Consider the following 18,387-nt stretch of genomic DNA (forward strand, 5'->3'; position numbering starts at 1 on the left):
CCTGTGTCTGGTTGGCTGGCCTTTGGTGTCTCCCCCTCTCTCTCTCAAACCTGACTCGTCCTCCTCCTTACTCTCTAGCCTCAAAGTCCCACCTATACTTCTTGCTATTTAGTTTTTTATTAGACTAATCAGGTTCCTTAGGCATATAGGTAAACAAATGCAACACATGTTTATATCACTAATATTCCATGACATAAACAAATGGAACACATTTTTACATAAGCTGATATTCCACAACAGGACTGCTACCTGAAACTGTGGCCCAGTTGTAGGGTGACTTTTTCTATCTCAGGTGATTCATCCAATCAAGAAAATCCCTCATAGGTATGCCCAGCTGCTTGGTTTAGTTGATTCCAGGTGTAGTTAAGCTGATTTACCAAGATCAGTCATCCCAGGGCCCTGTAAGGCCAGCTCCAGGGGATCCAGCTCTCTCTGCTGGCATCTGCACTCATGTGCATATAACCACACAGTTTAGAAACATACACATACTTAAAAATAAATCTAAAGGACAAGCTGAGTATGGCTGCACGTATCTGTAATCCCAGCATTTTGAGGTGCAAAGGATTGAATTGCTGGGGCTTGCTGGCCAGCAGCCTGCAGATTCAGTGAGAGCCTTTGTCTCAGGAGGACTATGTGGCCAGGCTACGGTGGTGCACACCTTTAATCCTGCAGATTCAGTGAGAGCCTTTGTCTCAGGAGGACAGTGTGGCCAGGCTACGGTGGTGCACACCTTTAATCCTGCAGATTCAGTGAGAGCCTTTGTCTCAGGAGGACAGTGTGGCCAGGCTACGGTGGTGCACACCTTTAATCCCAGCACTGCAGAGGCAGAAGCAGGTGGATCTGCGCCGGAGGCCAGCCTGGTCTACAGAGTGAGTTCTGGGAACCAAGCAAACAGACAAGACATCCAGCAACCGTCCTCTGGCTTCCACGTGTGCACACCAGCATGCACACACACACAAAGTCAGAGATAAAGCTACGCTATTTTATTAAACAAATTATCAAAAAGTTAACAACATGTGGTTTTTGTTTGAAGATTGTATCTTGCTTATCAGATCAGCATTTACCACAGCTGCAGAAAATTAAACTGAATCTTTAGAAGGTATCGCATATGGACCTGGTTGGGGCTGTAGACAATAAACTCATTGTAGTTGAGGGTATACCCCTCTGGATTGAGAATTCCTGTGTCACTTGCTGGTCCTAAGGGCACTGTACTCCCATTCCTGCCAAATTGAAGAAAATGTGTCAACATCAGCATTTGGTCCAGAAGTTGAAACAGACAAGTAATTCTTAACAAACTGAAAGAAGTCTGCCAGCAGCCTTAGCTCTGGGTACTCACAGGGTGACGAAGTGGGCGGGGTCGGGAGCCATCTTTCCCAGCCCCTTGGTGCTATGCTTGCCCTGAAGCAATCCTTCTGCCTTAGGATTGGCCTCTAGAAGCTCATTACACTGGCCTAGAGCTACCTGCAAGGGAAAAGATCCAGAATGTCTATATTCGGTTCAGGGTGGGCCATTCCAAAGCCGACCAGAAATACCCAGAACATCCCCATTTCTATTTTATTCCCTACTTTAATCCCATTCTGGGTGTAACTCTTGAATCCAAAGTCAAATTTTCTTAGTGAACTAGCGGTCATAGCTGTGTTCCCTGCCTACCTCTGACAGGAGAAGGAGTCCTGTGTTCTTTGGGCGAGAGGCAAAGCAGTAGTTGGCACTCTTGGAAGACATGTCAGCAAAGTAGATGCCTTTCCCAAACTGAAACACCAACAAAAGTGGAGATCAGCTGTCTAATCCATTATGAGAAGGTCCTGGCATGGTTGTCCACACCTTTTACCCCTGGATTCAGGAGGCAGAAGCAGGCAGGTCTTTGAGTTTGAGGCCAGCCTGGTCTACACAGCAAGTTCCAAACCACCCAAGGTCACAGTGAGACTCTGCCTCAAACCAGCAGCAGAAAATGATAAGAAATTTATAGAGAAGAAAACTTAGCGCTGACCGGAGGGTCCATTCTCATAAACACAACATGGTTCCTCCCCCACTGCCCTTTCCTACACAGTCCAGAGACACCAGGACGGCCACACAGCTCTGCCTTCAGACCCTAAGAGACAATTCCTTTCAGAACTTAGAGAGAGGACATGGTAAGAGGTGATGTGGTTATCAGTGAGCTGCCTGAACTCTTTCAGAGAAGCACCACCTAATCCTAATATGGGCTGGGGAACCAAGATCATAACTCTTATCTTTTTCCTTTGGGTTCCTCTAGAGGTCAGTCTCTACTTACCATGTAGCCTGTAATGGGAGCCTCAGGTGGGGCAACTCGAAGCCCGTGGCTCAGGATTCCGACCCAGTTACTCAGTCTGGAACCGTGCCAGAGTAGCATCCTAAGAAAGACCCGTTATTCTACTCCATTGTTCTCCTGAATACAACACACAAACCAACCAGCTGCCTCCGCCACCATCCAACCTCCTTCATCACACTTCAGGCGAGGAAATGTCTGCTCGACCCTGAGCTGGACTCAGACCTGTTAGGAAGATCCTTTCTGAAGGCCTCTTTCTCCCCTTCCTTCTCTACTTCAAACACATCCAGCAAGGTCATAGTGTAGTCCCTGTGAGTAGGCGCATGGGTGGACTGCAGGTACTGAGAAATCACCTGTGGAAAGAGTGAAGAGCAGCAGGTGCAGCCCCTGTACGAGGCCGGGCTGAAGGATGCAGGGCTCACAACACAGTAAGAAAGAGTTCTACACTCCCAAGTTCCCGGGAAATACAGGGATGGGAAGGAAGGGCTTCACTGGAGTAAGACTGAAAATAACTATTTTCATTACTTTGAATTCGTTACTTTCATGGTCCAGAGGGCGCAACGCACAATGTAGGTTTCTGTAGTGTTGGTCCAGCAGGTGTTCGGCGCCTTGGCGCTCTGACTTCACCAGCTTAAGGGCGATTTCAATGTCTCCCAGCGCCTAAGAGGAGACACAGAAGTGATGTCAAGGAGCGCAGGCTGAATCTGAGAACCTCCCGGGCACTCACGGCTCACCTCCAGCAGTTGCACTTTGTCCGACAGCTCTTTCTCCGTCCGGATTATTGGAGGGGTAGAGAGGCTACGAACAGAGAGACAACCAGTGTGAGGTGTCTGGTGTGTGGCTAGACGGTACAGGACAAAAACAGGTACTGTGGGAAACGGGTATGTCTTCTTACTGAAGAAAAGGAAAAAAGTTGGACTTGGTGGCGCACACCTTTAATCTCAGTGCTCAGGAGGCAGAGGGAGGAGGATTTCTGTGACTTTGAAGCCAGCCTGGTCTACAGAATGAGTTCCAGGGCAGCCAGGACTACATAAAATCAAGATTTCCTATTTGAAAGAGAAAGTCCTGTGAAAAGACTTCAAAGACTAAATATATAAAGGGATATTAAATGCACATTCTAAGAAGGATAAAACACATATTTAGTTTTACATCTAATATCCACTAGTGAATACATACTGTTTGTACTGTGTTGGTGTGACACAAACAGTAAAATCTACCACTAATACATCACACCAACATTCCGTTTACAGGAGTGCAGGAAGGAAATTCTTCAAATTGGATTTTTTTAAACAAATTTCAACAGTAAAGAATGATTCTTGCAATCACATAGGAAACTTGACAAAAGCTTATAATCTGCCTTTCACCGCCTCTCCTTACAGGTACACATATCTGTACATATATACACAACCCTTGTTTGTATACTTTGGAATTATTACATTCTGGTTCAAATCATTTATAATATAAAATATTATTTTGTTATAGTCTTCTCTCAAGAATATATTTTTTTAGATTCATGTTTGGGTTTGAGATTCCTAGGTATTTCTGTATTGTCTCAGAAGACTCATGGAGTCCTCCCTAAGGAATGACAGCACAAAGTGTATGACTGGATCTTAGCTACAAAGTGTACCTCAGCTACAAAGTGCTTGTACCTCAGCTACAAAGTGTATGGCTGTACCTCAGCTACAAAGCGTATGGCTGTACCTCAGCGACAAAGTGTATGGCTGTACCTCAGCTACAAAGTCTATAACTGTATCTTAGCTACAAACTGTTTCAGTGCTCAAGGTTTAACTTAACGTTTGTATTTAATTCTGTACAACCTAATCTGTCCCTTCAGAGTATTTTTGTAACTACACGAAGGGGCAGGAAAATTGTCTCCAAACCCACCCCTTCCCCTTTTCTTCCCTTAATTTCACCTCCATTTCTGTGACTTCATCACTTCAGGAATCTTAACTGAATGGAAGCCCACAGTATGAGTATGGGACTGATTTCATTTAATTCCAATTCTCATCCTTGAGGCCATTATAGTTTTTCATGAATTATTAATCCAGTACTTGTCCACTATGGATGTCACACGATACACACACACCTACATACTAAGGATATTTGGTTATTTATCGTTAGCTTTTCTACAAATAGACATATCATGAATAATCAAAATTTCCATGTTCAGGACTAGAGTTGAAATTCTTCTATGGGATCTTTTTTCAAAATAAGCTACACTGTTGTTAATAAGGCAGTCTGAAGACAACCTAGAAGGGGTAAACCCTTTGACCATTCGGGGCAACTTTGAGGTCATGGAGTTCACAGAAAGCAATAGAGAAAAATGGAAACAATGAAGACCAGGATGAAGAATGAACTGGGCTAGGATGTAGCTCAGAGGGAAAGTGCCTGGGTAACATGTACAAGGCCCGAGGACTGAGGACTGCACACACACAGACACACACGCACAGACGCACACACGGACAGACACACACACAGATATACACAGACACATGCACACACACACAGATATACACACAGACACATGCACACACAGAGACACACAGACACATGCACACACACAGAGACACACACATATACACACACACAGACACACACAGGGTGGTAATGGGTTTTATTCATTTGATATCGATCATTTGGTTTCAGAAAAGTGGTATTTGTGTAGGTGAGTCATCTTAAAGGAATGGGAGGAGGGATGATTTACAAAGTGTCAAAGTGTTTTACTTAGTGGCTAGATGCATTCTCGTGAGTTAGCTAATTTTCACTACGGCAGGAATATGGTTCTAATAAAGTTGGGAAATTACGCCTCATACTTCTTTCGTTTTTACAATTTTCTTGCGACAGGCTCTATCTAGGCTGGCGTCTCTCTACTTCCTGAGTGCCGACTTCCCATATCTAAGCTAGCTACAAATCTTATTGGATGCAGTTCTGTTTAAGGTAACAATTTCCTCAGGAATAGAAGATTAAGAGGACCACAGCTGCTGCAGTTGCTTACGGAATAAGAGTGAGTAGCAGAAGAAAGAAACAGCACACCCCTACCCGAAGTCATGTGGGATCCTGGTGTAGAATTCATTGCATGCTTCGAGAAGAGCTCGCCCGTGCTGGCCGCTCCGAATACAGTCCTCGATCTTCTTGAGAGACTGGTAGCCTGCCTTGATTTGTGCCACCGTCAGCTTTCCTGGAGGCCCAGTCAGAGATCAGACCCCAAACAGGGTCCCATGCCTATAAACTATACACCCCTGCCCAGTTAAAACTCGATTTTCAAAACAGCATTACCCTCTCAAGCCCTCAGATCCCACTGCCTCATTCGGGGCTTTGAGCAATCCGTGACTGCTCACTAAAGCAGCCAGGAGACACACAGGGCTGCGGAAGAGTCTCAAGTCCTACCAAGTGGGGCTTTCTTGGTGTCATACTTCATTTCCACCATCACCTCCTCCATTGTCTTCACGTCACAGATCAACTTTATCAGCTCCTGGACTCGGAGATCCAGCTTTGACTCTGGCTTCAAAGTCTCAAGAGACTCCTCTTGCTTTACTTTATCTTCGTCCTGTAGCAAAGTAAACACAACTTCTAATATCTGAAGGGTGTGTTAGAACCCCCGTAGGGAGCAGGGCTACAGTGATCCTCGGTGTGTTTGCATGCTGGTACGTTCTGTTAGGAATCTTGTTAGAGCAGCCAGGGTGATTTCCACCCCATCTTGTTATAGCTCTTGCACAGGGAAGCACTCAGAGGAGGAACAAATGGCCCTTCTAACAAAGTCATTAAGTGTGCAAACAAGGCTCTTAGGCCACACCCTTCTGATCATATTAATACAAAGTTTCTTCATTTTCAGATCTATGAGGTTTTAGCAAAGTTCTTAGTATCTTGGAAACCTTAGTTTGTCAAAATTATTTTTCTTTCTTTTTGTGATTCTCACTTTTGAACCTGGGGCCTCACGTGTGCTTGGCAAATATTCTTCTGACCTGCACCTCCAGCCCTTGCTCCCCTCACAGCGGTGTAGAAGTGAAGCCAGGGTGCTGGAGAGATGGCTCAGTGGATAAGAGCATTGCCTGCTCTTCCAAAGGTCCTGAGTTCAATTCCCAGCAACCACATGGTGGCTCACAACCATCTGAAATGCGATCTGATGCCCTCTCTTGGTCTATAACACCGAACTTCAGGAACCAGGGCCTTGGGTTTCATAAACTCTAGTACACAGCAGGGGAGAATGCAGTCTTAGGACCACAGACACAGAAAGGCATTTCTAGCCCTTTGGGATTGAAGATGAGGGAGAGTTATCTGAGGTGGGGATAGCAGTGACTCCTAATACCCCAGCCTGTTCTGCTCTTGCACTAGCCTCCACCACCTGGCTAGACGGCGCTCATTTGGCGTCGGGTTACCTGCGCACTGGCAGCATAGTCCATCTGCAGCATGTCGTACTTCCCAGGCACTTTCTCAAAGTTCTCACGATCCTCCCAATTATTTTTCGTTTTGTCAAGGAATCTGTGAAGTCCAAGGAAGTGGGGAAACCACGCAAATCAAGGCCCACTGCCAGAGGGAGGCACACAGCGATTTCCCAACAACCCATGTCCCCTCACAGCTCAGGCACACACCAGCGTTCTATAGTGTGACTGTAAATTAGGACACTGAATGAACAGAAAAACGGGAACAAAGAAATCAAGCAAAATTGAGAATAAGGTTTCCCAGCTCCCAAAACACAGAAGCCATTGATATATGAAATAAAGATAGACAACCAATGCCTTTCCCACAGAGAAACCTGTGTCTAGACTCCAGAGAGTCGCCCTCAGAATTGCCATGAGCAGTTTAAAGCTCCAGGCAGAGAGTCTCCAGTGTTTCTAACTTCTTAGCTTTGCTTGATGGTCACCTTCGAGGTTTTAGGTTGATTTAGTCACTAAAGACACAATTTAATGTTCTAATCACAAGGCATCGGAGTAGAAAGGAATCCACATTTAGGCCCAATTATCCTTACATGAAATTCTTCAACAAGAAGGGTATGTTTTTAACTCATTTTTCAGCACTTACTTTTTCTGAAATATCTCCTTTGCTTTGTTGAGGTCACCAGAACAAGTCACTAAGCTGTGCTGTCCCGTTTTCCCCACTGCAAAGGAAATGCCATAGACAGATGGTTCCGTGCCCGTGACCCCAAGTACAGCTCTAGCAGGAACGAGGCATCTCCCCGAGGTCTCTTTGCTTAGGGACAGGAAAGGTGCAGAGGCCAGGCAACAGATCCTATCGACACGAGATGCCAAGTGTCACAGCCTGTAAGCAGGACCATCTGTCCAATGGACGGAGTCTTCTCAGCCTCACAAAGCTTCCTAATGAGGATGCTGGCCACTCCCCAACCTCAAAAACCCAAGTGGGTTCCTGAGTCCTTTCACAGATGTTTCTGAATGGCTACTCACACAATCCATCACAAAGCCTTTACCTCGGCCCCACCTCATCCAGACACTGAAGTTCCTCTGGGCATCATCTTCTAACAGCTGAATAAGATAGTACTTGTTGTTGTTGAACTGGAGATTGGTCTGTGGTAAGGGGGAGAATAATACCATAAAAGGAGAGTTTTACAGTTGGAAGTCTCACAAACCATTGCTGCTTCCTTGGTTATAACTGGCCAGTAATTGCCAAAAAGAAAAGCAGAGCGTGATGAAAACAAATAGATCCCAAAGAGTAAGGATAGAAACAGGAACTTTATGATGGGTTCTTAGGAATTAAAAGTGGGATCCTGGAAACTTCCTGAAACCCCCTACCCAACATCAATGGGATTCTCCTGAATCCTTCCACCCCCCACCCAACCCCATACCCTACATTCATGGGATCTTCCTGAAATCACCTACCCAACCCCAACACCCTACATTAACAGGATCCCCTGGAACTCCCTACCCCAATCCATATCCTACATTAATGGGATTCTTCTGAAAGCCCCCACCCTACACTAATGGAAGTGTCCTGAAAGCTCCTTTCAAAGGTATTTTTTTCATTCTACATTATGGTTTGAGACAGGGTCTCTCGCCCCACGTGTCCTCCTGTCTCCTAGCCTCCCCAGTGCTAGGATTACAGGTATGCACCAGAGTACCCAGCCTCCTACTTAGGTGCTGGGGATCCTCGAGCTAATACTGCAAGTATTACTGACTCAGTTTCCCAACCCGGATTAAAATAGTTTTAAGGTAGAAGTACTAAAAAAAGAATACTCGTTAGCTGTTAGAATTATATATATTAGATCAATAAATTGAAGTATGTGGCTGGTGAGAAAGTTCAATCAGTAAAGTACTAGCTAAACAAACAAGACCCTGTGTTCAGTCCCTAAAGTCCATGTAAAATACTAAGCATGGTGACACACACTGCAATCCCAGCACTGCTTGGCAGAGACAGGCAGATTCCTGGAGCCTGCTCGTTGGCCAGCCAGCCTAGCCTATTAAGTTAGCCACAGGTTAGCAAGAAAAAAAAGAAAGAAAAGCGAAACTAGTCAAGGGCACCTAGAACAACATCTGAACTTGCCCTTTGGCTTCTCCATGCAAGCATACATGTGCACTCAGAGCAACACCCACTCATGTAGAGACACAAAGGTAAACAAATTCAAGTATGAGTCATCTCTGGGAAATAAATGAACAGGGCAAGTATCTATTCAAAACTGTGTGTGTGTGTGTGTGCGCGCGTGAGAGAGAGAGAGAGAGAGGGAAAGAAAGAGAGAGAGGAGAGAGAGAGAGATAAAGAGAGAGCGGCAGAGGATGTGAGGGCGATCTGGCTGCGACATCTGTCACCCCATTGATCGCCAGGGTTGATTCGGCTGATCTGGCTGGCTAGGCGGGTGTCCCCTTCCTCCCTCACCGCTCCATGTGCGTCCCTCCCGAAGCTGCGTGCTCGGTCAAAGAGGACGACCTTCCCCGAATAGAGGAGGACCGGTCTTCGGTCAAGGGTATACGAGTAGCTGCGCTCCCCTGCTAGAACCTCCAAACAAGCTCTCAAGGACCAGCCTGGTCTACAAGAGAGAGCGGCAGAGAGAGAGAAGATAAACAGAAAGACTGGTTAGGAAGAGAGAGGGAGAGAGAGAGAAGATAAACAGAAAGACTAGTTATGGAGAGAGAGAGAAGGGAGAGAGAGAAGATAAACAGACTGATTAGAGATGCAGCTCAGCGAGAGCCTTGCTTGGCATGTACACGCACAAGGCACTGGACTTGGTCTCTCAAACTGGGAGAAAAAGGAAAAAAAAAAAGAAAATGTTAGTGCATACTTGTAATCCTAACATCCAGGAGGCTGAGGCAGCAGGATTACTGTCAGCATGAGGCTAGCCTGGTCTACAGAGTGACTACCAGGCTAGTAAGGACAACTTAGAAACACACACACATATGCACAAAGACAAGGGGTGGGTTAGGGTCAGTAGGATGGAGAACGGACTCCACACATGTGCTGTGGTATGTGCCTCCTCCCATCACACATGCCCAGTAATAATGAAACATATTAAAACGTCAGGATAGACTGGGTGAGACAGCTGTGTCCCCGAGATCCAAGTCCCACAGAGACGGAAACAAGGGGACTACAAGTTCAAGGCCTGTCTGGACCATACAGTGAGAACCCATGACAAAATAAATAAAGGAATAAACAACCAATGTTGGTGGAACACCTAGCTCGCCTAGCATGCATAAAACCCTGAGTCTGATCCCAGGTGGCACAAAAAACCAGATGTGGTGGTGCATGTCTGAAATCCTAACACTTGGAAGATGGAGGTAAAAGATTGGGGTTGAAGGTCATCCTAGACTGTGTGTCCAGCCTGGGCTTCATCAGAGTCTGTCTCAAAAACAAAACAAAGAAAAAATATACATACTGAAAAGCCTACAAAACAAACAAAAAGTCTTAAACATGGGCAAAAAGTACATTGTAATAATCAAAAAGCCAATGTCAATTCTGGAAAAATGTGAGTGGTTTATATTATGAAGAAATTCTGAGATAGCCTGGGCTAGCAAGAGGGCTCGATGGCTAGAGGCACTTCCTGCCAAGTCCCCAGGGACCCTCATGGCAGAAGAAAATAAATGACTCTTTTAACCTGTCCTCTGACCTCCACACAATTAATAAATGTAATATACTCATTAAATAAACGTAATTAAAAATAATAAAAAAGAAATCCCCACACTTAAAATAACTTCCTCTTACTTGATTTAGCATGACATCATAGACATCATCGCCTTCATAATACACGTGAGCCTGGGAAGAGAGAAAACAGCATCAGGGTATTCAGTCTCACGAGCAAAGTGAGACCCTCTTTGTTTCTTCAATAATTAAGGCTTATTCTCCAACACATCCAACATCTGTCTTCCGGAAGAGAAAGGAAATGGATGCTGTACACAGCCTGTCATCATCAGAATGAAACCACACTAATTCTTCTAATTATGGAGGCCTAAAGGAGTCTAACTCAAAAGAACCTGTTCTAAGTAGGCTTCCTTCTAGATCCTTTCCCCTTCATCAGTAACTTCTGCTATCCCACGACAGCTTCTCATCAAAGCCATGCTGTCCTCCCTGAACAAGCTAACACTCCTGGGTGAAAAGGAAACAAGCCGGGGAAAGCTGATGGCAACCCCGGGCAATCATGTTGATACCCTGCGAATTTTTAAAAATTAAATCTATTCATTCCTTAATGCATGAGTGTTTCGCCTGCATGTATGTGCATGCTCCATGTATGCCTGGTACTTGTGGAGGTCTGAAGAGGGCATCAGATCACCTAAACATGGTGTTACAGATGATTGAGAGGTGTCCTTCGGGGCCTGGGAACCAAACCCACATGAAGGGCCTCTTGAAGAGCAGCAAATGTTCTTACCCCTGGGCCATCTCTCCAGGCCCAATATTCTGCTAATTTTGCATGACATCATAGACATCATCGCCGTATTTCTCAACACTGGAGAAAATGAGTCACTGGTATTATTCAGAAAGCACCTTTAAAAGGAACACCAGCAACACTCTAGCTAGGAATCACAGAAACAAAGACGTTTACTTCCTGTTCCTGAGGCGCTCACCTTCCCCACCTTGGCTGAACACTCCGGGTCCACAGGAGCTTTGCCCTTTAACAGCAAGGCCTTCACCGACTCTGAGGGACACACACAAGCACGAGCATTACTTATGTGGGAATCAGAAGAGCTGACTTGCTGTCAAAATTAACTCTGCCCTTCCCTCTGGGTCTTCTATGAAAGAAAACCTATGAAAACAAAAATTCGGCACAGTAGACTGGTACTGCAGAATGCCCAAATAACAGGGAAATTCACTGCTCTTTAAGGGGGAAGGGAGAAATACATCCCACTCCTTTCAGAGACCCGAAAGCTGGCCCATGTCCTCCCTGGCTAGCTACCTTGCTCGCCGTTTGTCCCATCTGCATCCTTTCCTCCAGCCACAGGCCCCTTTCCCTGGCATGTGCGGATTTTCTTGGCAGGAGGAGAGTCTTCCGCTGCTTTGTTGCTGTTCTTAGCTCTCTTGGCATCATTTAGCACTTCAGAAGCTAAAGGCAAGAACAAGCAAAGAATTACTACACAACGAAGATGATCTAATAGCTAAACAACACTCAAGCAAAATAAAAACAGAAGAAAAACTAGGGGGACGAGAAGGTTGCTGACACAGATATTCAAATACGTTTATGTTAAAATGACAATGACAGGCTTATGTCCTAAATGTGCAAGGACTGGGCTCATTTCTCTCCTGTTCTATGGAGTCTTACACAGACCATGAACATTGCTTACATAAAGATAAGCTAACTTCTGCATCCCTCATAATCTAGACCTTGACGCTCTGATTCTGTAGATCCACCTCAGAAAATGTGACCTCATTTAAATTCTTTAACAACTCTTTGAAGAGTAAAACATGGCAAATTTTGCGTATATTATAAAGACAGTGAACGGCAATTCTTTACGAAGCCCACACTCATGTTCGGTGGTCTTTCTTCCCAGGTATTTCTTTCTCTTTTAACCCCTGTGCTTAAGACGTATGTGGACACCTCTTTTAATAAACTCCCAGCTCTGGTTCATCCTGCATACTCTGAAATTCCTTCCTATCTTAAAGCCACAGCACCAGCTTTGCCTGAGTGGAGGTCTTCCTGCCCTCTAATCTGCTGACGAACTTTAAAAAGTTATCATTTTATTTATTTATTTTGTTTGTTTGTTTGTTGTTTGAGACAGGGTTTCTCTGTAGCTTTGGAGCCTATCCTGGAACTAGCTCTTGTAGACCAGACTGGCCTTGAATGAGTGCTTGGATTAAAGGCGTGCGCCACTGCCCGGCTTTTTATTTTATTTTTTATTTTATTTTTGCGTGTATGGGTGTTTTGCTGTAAATATGTATGTGCACTACACGAATGCCTGGTGCACCAGGAGATCAGAAGAGGGCATAAAATCTGGGAAGGTGGCTATGAACAGCTGTGTGGGTAAATTGGAATCCAAACCCAGGTCCTCTGCGAGAGGAACAAGTGTTTTAAGCAGTAAGCCAACGCTCCAGCACCGTGACAGTTTCTCTTTACTTTGAGACAGGATCTGTCTACTTAGCCCAGGCTGTTCTGGAACTCACTATGTAGACCAGGCTGGCCTACAACTCACAGAGTCCTCCTGCTTCTTTGCCTCCCAAGTGCTGGGGTTAAAAGCATGAGCCAATATGACCAATTCTGACCAATTCTTTTGAAGAATTTAAAGGGGCTGGAGAGATGGGTCAGTGATGAAGAGGTTCCCCCACTCTTCGAGGGGATTTGGGTTCAAGTCCCATTTCTCACAAGGTGTCAGTAACCGCAGTTCCAGGGTATCCAATGGCCCCTTCTGGCTCCCAGGCACACATTTGCTGTACATTATACATACACACAAAATACACATAAAAATTAAATAATTTTTTAAAAGAAATAACTTAAGATGTTCTTTGAGCGTTTACAAATAAATGTCACACCAGTCTTGAAATAAACTGAGCAATCCTTCCTAAATTGCTATCCTGACCATATATTAATAAAACAGGACAAAATAAATTTGCAGAGATGTTCAAAGTTCATTACTTGCGGCATGGATTCCGTAACCTCTGGTCTTTAATACCTTCAATTTAGATCATATAATCATGGTCAGTAAAGTGTCTTACAGTCTGGACCAGCTTTGCTCACTGGAGCTTCAGAACCTTGGAGTTCGTTGTACAAAAAGTAAAATCGTGTACAGTAACAGTATGTAATTTAACAGGGTACAATTAAGAACACAGTATGCAGCCCACAGCCAACAATTCCAAAATCCGATTTTTTTCCTCTGTGAAATCGGATGTATATTAAAAAGCTGACATAAGCAGTTAACCACTGTGCTGTACGCGTTTGTCCTTTGGCAGCGCTAGACTCAGTCATGAAGACCTGCTTTTAGTTGCATGCCCACCAGCTGCCAACAGGACTGGACAGTCGCGTCTGCCGTTACGGTGCAGCTCACCTCGACTCCTGCAGCCTGCTCTCCGCCGCCGAGGCGCCATGGCGCGAGAGGCCGACGTCACCACCGCGACCGGGCAGTGCGGGCTTCCCGTCTGGGGCGGGGCCACGCAAATGAGCAGCGCGGGCTTCCCATCTGGGGCGGGGCCACGCAAATGAGCAGCGCGGGCTTCCCGTCTGGGGCGGGGCCACGCAAATGAGCAGCACGGGCTTCCCATCTGGGGCGGGGCCATGCAAACGACGGCGCGGGTTTCCTGTCTGGGGCGGGGTCATGCAAATAATGGCGCTGCGCCTCGTGGGAAGCCACCATAACTGTGAAGTCCGGGCCGCTCCGGAGCCTTTTAGCACCGCCGCCCCACCTGCCCGACAGGCGGAGGAAGCTCATCGGCGGGGCCACGCGCTGAGTGCTCGTCACTCCCCGGCCCCTGGGAAGGTCTGAGACTGGGGCCCCCCGCGGCCCTAACCGGGCCCTCCCCGAGTGGGGAGGTGAGTTCCCAGAGAGCAGGGCTCTGTGCGCGGGCAGACTGGGCAGGAGAGGCCCGCACCCCCATGGTGGGCGGATGCCCCCCTCGCCGGAGCTTGGAATAGACTCACGGCCAGCGGCGCGAGTTCAATGGCTGAGGTGAGGCACGCGCCTCATAACCCAATTCAGACTACTCTCCCCCGCCCGCATTTTTATTTTTAAGCATTGTTTCTTTAGCAAAAGAAATGAGCCTGTAGCTGGAACAAGGACTCAGGAATGCGAACAAGGACTCAGGAATGCTTGGATAGCCAGGATTTTCTCCCCACCTCCCCATCCATCCAACTCCACGTCTCCTCGCTCTTGACTTAGAAACCAGGTATTTAAAAGATAAATAATTAAAAGGCACAGCTGACATGTACACATGCCAAACACATACACACAAACCCAAAAAGTTCTTTAAAAAGAGAAAGGTCAGGCGTAGTGGTGAATGACTTCAAACCCAGACTCCGGGAGGAAGAGGCATGCCTACCTCCAGGACAGCCAGGGCTACAGTGACAGACCCTCTCAAAAACAAAACAAAACAAAACAAAACAAAACAATAAAACAGAATAAAAAAGGAAGAAAAAGCACAAGAGACATATACACGCAAAGTCACACACAAAAAGCTCATTAAACACAAGGTTGGAAACAATAACACACAAGCAAAAGACCAGTAACGTGGCCGGGTGATGGTGGTGCACGCCTTTAATCCCAGCACTCGGGGAGGCAGAGGCAGGTGGATCTCTGGGAGTTCAAGGCCAGCCTGGTCTACAAGAGCTAGTTCCAGGACAGGCACCAAAGCTACAGAGAAACCCTGTTTCAAAAAACCAAAAAAAAAAAAAAAAAAAAAAAAAAAAAGACCAGTAACGTGAAAAGGGGGCAAACAAAGCAATATGAGACCAGAAAAGACCCCCAAAATACCAGAGTTTGTTTTGTGTTGTGGACATATACTGCTGGGCACAGGGCCTGCCCTCAAATGTGGTTAACTATACCCAGTAAACGGGTGTCATTACAGATACCCTGTTGGTTAGGGGTGGGAGCTTGTGTCCTGAGCTGGCCCCCCTCTGGCCTGGCCCTGTGCATCCTGCCCTGGTCTCTGTGAGTTCCTGTGTGCATTGGTCCGGCTGTTTCTTTGGTGTCTTCCATCTCCACTGGCTTTTGCAGTCTCTCTGTTTCCTCTTCCACATAGTTCCCTGACTCTGAGGGGAGGAGTTTGATGAAGACCCTCATTTAGGACTGGATGTTTTACAGTCTCTGCACATTGTCCAGGTGTGTGTTTCTGTATTATTCCCCGTCTCTGATGTTGGCAGAGGAAGACACTGATCTATGTGTATGCTAGAATGTTGTTAGGAGTTGTTTGCTGTTATATTCCTTTAGGAGAACAATGGCATTTGGTTTTCCCCTAGGTCCTAGATCTAGTCTTAGTTCTTGACCGTCTAAGCAGTGTTAGGCATGGGTCTGCCTGGTGCAGTGGCCCTGTATTACCGGAGAGTGGTTGGCTACGCCAACATCTCTTGTACCACTGTTGCACCAGCACATCATGGAGATCACTATTGTAACTGAAGGGTTTGTAGCTGGGTTCGTCACCTCTCTCCTCTAGGAGTGAGAGACTAGGAGTGACTCACTATTAGGCAGGAAGATAGAGAGGGAGTGTGGCTAGGTAACAAATATGGTAAAATTTCTAGAATGGCTAGCTTCTTCCTTACCCTCCTTGCTTGAGACAAAAGCCTGGTACCTTAAAACAAGTGTTCTGTAGGCTTCTGTTTCCCACCAGTAGGCTCCATGATGCTGGGCTGCCTTAATACGTTCAAGACCTCGTCAAGACATGCCACACAGCAGTTCTGAGCCAGTCAACCATTCTGGCTTTCTTCAAACTGACCAACCCTAAATTAGGGGAAGAAAACTCTTCACAAGATTTAAAACTCCCCGCCCTAGGGAAGAGATTGCATTTTTGACTTTCCAAGTCCCCACTCTGCTTCTCTTCAGTTGCTGACTCTGTCTGTGGTGCTCGAGATGTCTTTGCTGCTACCTGTTAGACTTCAGGTTATCTCGCCTTTCTCTAACTGGCAGAGAAAGCGCGCCTGATCAAGGCCCCAGGACCACCATTTCAGGACCCCTAACCTGCAACGGTGGGCGTGCAGAGTGCCTTCCGGTACCATGGATGCACGCCTTAAGCTAGGCACTAGCTCGGCTCCTCCGTATTCAGTGCCATATCTAAGTACTTTTAGCAATAGGGCCTTACCATCTGTTTGCAGAAAGCAACCAATACTTGGCAATAGACTTGGTTGTTTGGGGTTTCCATGGAGCCCCTTTGGCCAAGGACTCGGTTACATGTAACCCATTCCTGGCCCTGGAGGTTTCTCTTGGTTGCGAGAGATGTCTCACCCCTGTTATTTGGTAACTCCATTTAGATTTCTTTCATACATGCATGCACTTTAAGAAGCGTCTACAGTAGTAGGTCTCCATATGCCCCTAGTTGCTTGCCCCTGCCTATATTCCCTGTTTACCTCTCTCTTCCACCCCCTCCCCTTTACTCCTCTTGTTCCAGTCTTTGTTTCTCCATATATATTCTATTTCCTTTTCCTTGGGGATCCTCCCACTCCGAGTCGCTAACCTCTGTGGTTGTACACATTGCAGTATGACTCTTGAAAGCTCGAAAGCTAATATCCATGCTGGGTGGTGGTGCATGCCTTTAACCACAGCGCTCTGGAGGCAGAGTCAGGTGGATTTCTGAGTTTGAGGCCAGCCTGGGCTACAAAAGCTAACATCCACATATTAGAGAAGACATATTACATATTTGTCTTTTTAGGTCTGGGCTACCTCAATCCAGATGATTTTTTTTTCTAGTTCTATCATTTACTTGTGAATTTCATAATTATTTCTCCTCTTCCTCCTCTTCTTCCTTCTTCTTCCCAGGGTTTCTCTGTGGAGTCCTGTTTTTTCCTGGAACTAACTCTGTAGCCCAGGCTTCGAACTCAGGTTCCACCTGCCTCTTTGTCCTGAGTGCTGGGATTACAGATATGTGCCACCATACATACCTGCTGGTTTGTAATGTCTTTCTTTTTTAAACAGATGACTAATAATCCATTGTATAGTACTACCCCCCCCACTCATCTGCTGATGGATATCTAGGCTGTTTCTAATTCCTAGCTGTTATGACCATGGATGGCCAAGTGTCTCTGTAGTTGGATAAAGCGGGCTTTGGGCATATGCTTCCCAGCTTCCTGAGGAACCACACACTGATTTCCATAGTGGCTGTGCTCCTGCCAACAACACATCCTTGCCAGTATGAACTCTTGTTTTATTGATCTTGGCTGACTCCAACTGTGGTAAGAAGAAATCTTAAGAAAGTTTTGATTTGTGTTTCCCTGAGAACTAAGGATGTTGAACATTGTTTATGTGATTCTTAGCCATTAGCATTTTAAGTATTCTTTGTTTAGATTTTTTTTTTTTTGTTTTTCTGATGTCTTTTTTTTTAGTTTTCAGTGTATTTTAGATATCAGTCCTCAATTGGATGTGCTGGTGAAGATCCTTCCTAATCTTTTTTTTTTGGGGGGGGGGGTTTGAAATAGGGTTTCTCTGTAGCTTTGGACCCTGTCCTGGAACTAGCTCTGTAGACCAGCATGGTCTTTCCCATTCTGTGGAATGACGTGTCTAGACTCAGAGTAAATAAAGCTTTCACCCAGGGCAAACCTAACGTCAGGGCAACCTGTGATTCAGTTAATCCTCCCTCTTGGCGTCCACAATAATTTAACCCGAGGGAATGGAGGCTTAGTATTCAAATATTAATTTAAAGAATAAGCACTAAACCGGGCGGTGGTGGCGCACGCCTTTAATCTGTGCTCTCCGGAGACAGAGGCAGGCAGATCTCTGTGAGTTCAAGGCCAGCGAGTTCCAGCATAGGCTCCAAAGCTACAGAGAAACCCTGTCTCGAAAAAAGAAAAAAAAGAATAAACACTAAATCACCCGTTAATAAATGTTAATCATTGTTTGTTAGCTTGCGTATTAACTTGAATGCAGCTTCTAACGTGGACGGTTATAAAGCATTTATAGCTTGTGTTTTGTGCTCTCTTCTAGAGAGTTGCAGCCCGGCAGCACCCGGTAAGGTCAGGGAGGCGGGGCGGCTCCCTGGACTCAACCAATCAAACTCGGAGGTCCATTACTTAGGTCGCTTCCTCGCCTTATTCTTTCTCTACC

General features: G+C 45.9%; 1 protein-coding gene across 3 annotated transcripts; it reads right to left on the reverse strand.

The window, feature by feature from the left end:
• Positions 1-968: 968 nt before the first annotated feature.
• Positions 969-13,814, reverse strand: Parp2 (poly(ADP-ribose) polymerase 2). Of its 3 annotated transcripts, none has more exons than XM_075949335.1 (16): positions 13,693-13,814; positions 11,613-11,759; positions 11,284-11,354; positions 10,427-10,477; positions 7,707-7,803; positions 7,304-7,379; positions 6,661-6,763; positions 5,672-5,831; positions 5,324-5,462; positions 3,019-3,082; positions 2,810-2,944; positions 2,510-2,637; positions 2,270-2,369; positions 1,651-1,749; positions 1,337-1,461; positions 969-1,220 (listed from the first exon to the last, which is right to left on the reverse strand). In XM_075949335.1, the coding sequence occupies exons 1-16, from the start codon at positions 13,730-13,732 to the stop codon at positions 1,061-1,063; spliced, it is 1,695 nt and encodes a 564-aa protein (XP_075805450.1). In that variant the 5' UTR covers positions 13,733-13,814; the 3' UTR covers positions 969-1,060. The 3 variants fall into 3 exon arrangements, with proteins under 3 accessions (XP_075805450.1, XP_075805448.1, XP_075805449.1); XM_075949333.1 differs by having other exon boundaries at positions 13,642-13,749; XM_075949334.1 differs by having other exon boundaries at positions 11,293-11,354; positions 13,642-13,747.
• Positions 13,815-18,387: the final 4,573 nt, after the last annotated feature.

The sequence above is a fragment of the Microtus pennsylvanicus genome, chromosome 15 (assembly GCF_037038515.1).
Source record: "Microtus pennsylvanicus isolate mMicPen1 chromosome 15, mMicPen1.hap1, whole genome shotgun sequence".
NCBI lineage: Eukaryota > Metazoa > Chordata > Mammalia > Rodentia > Cricetidae > Microtus > Microtus pennsylvanicus.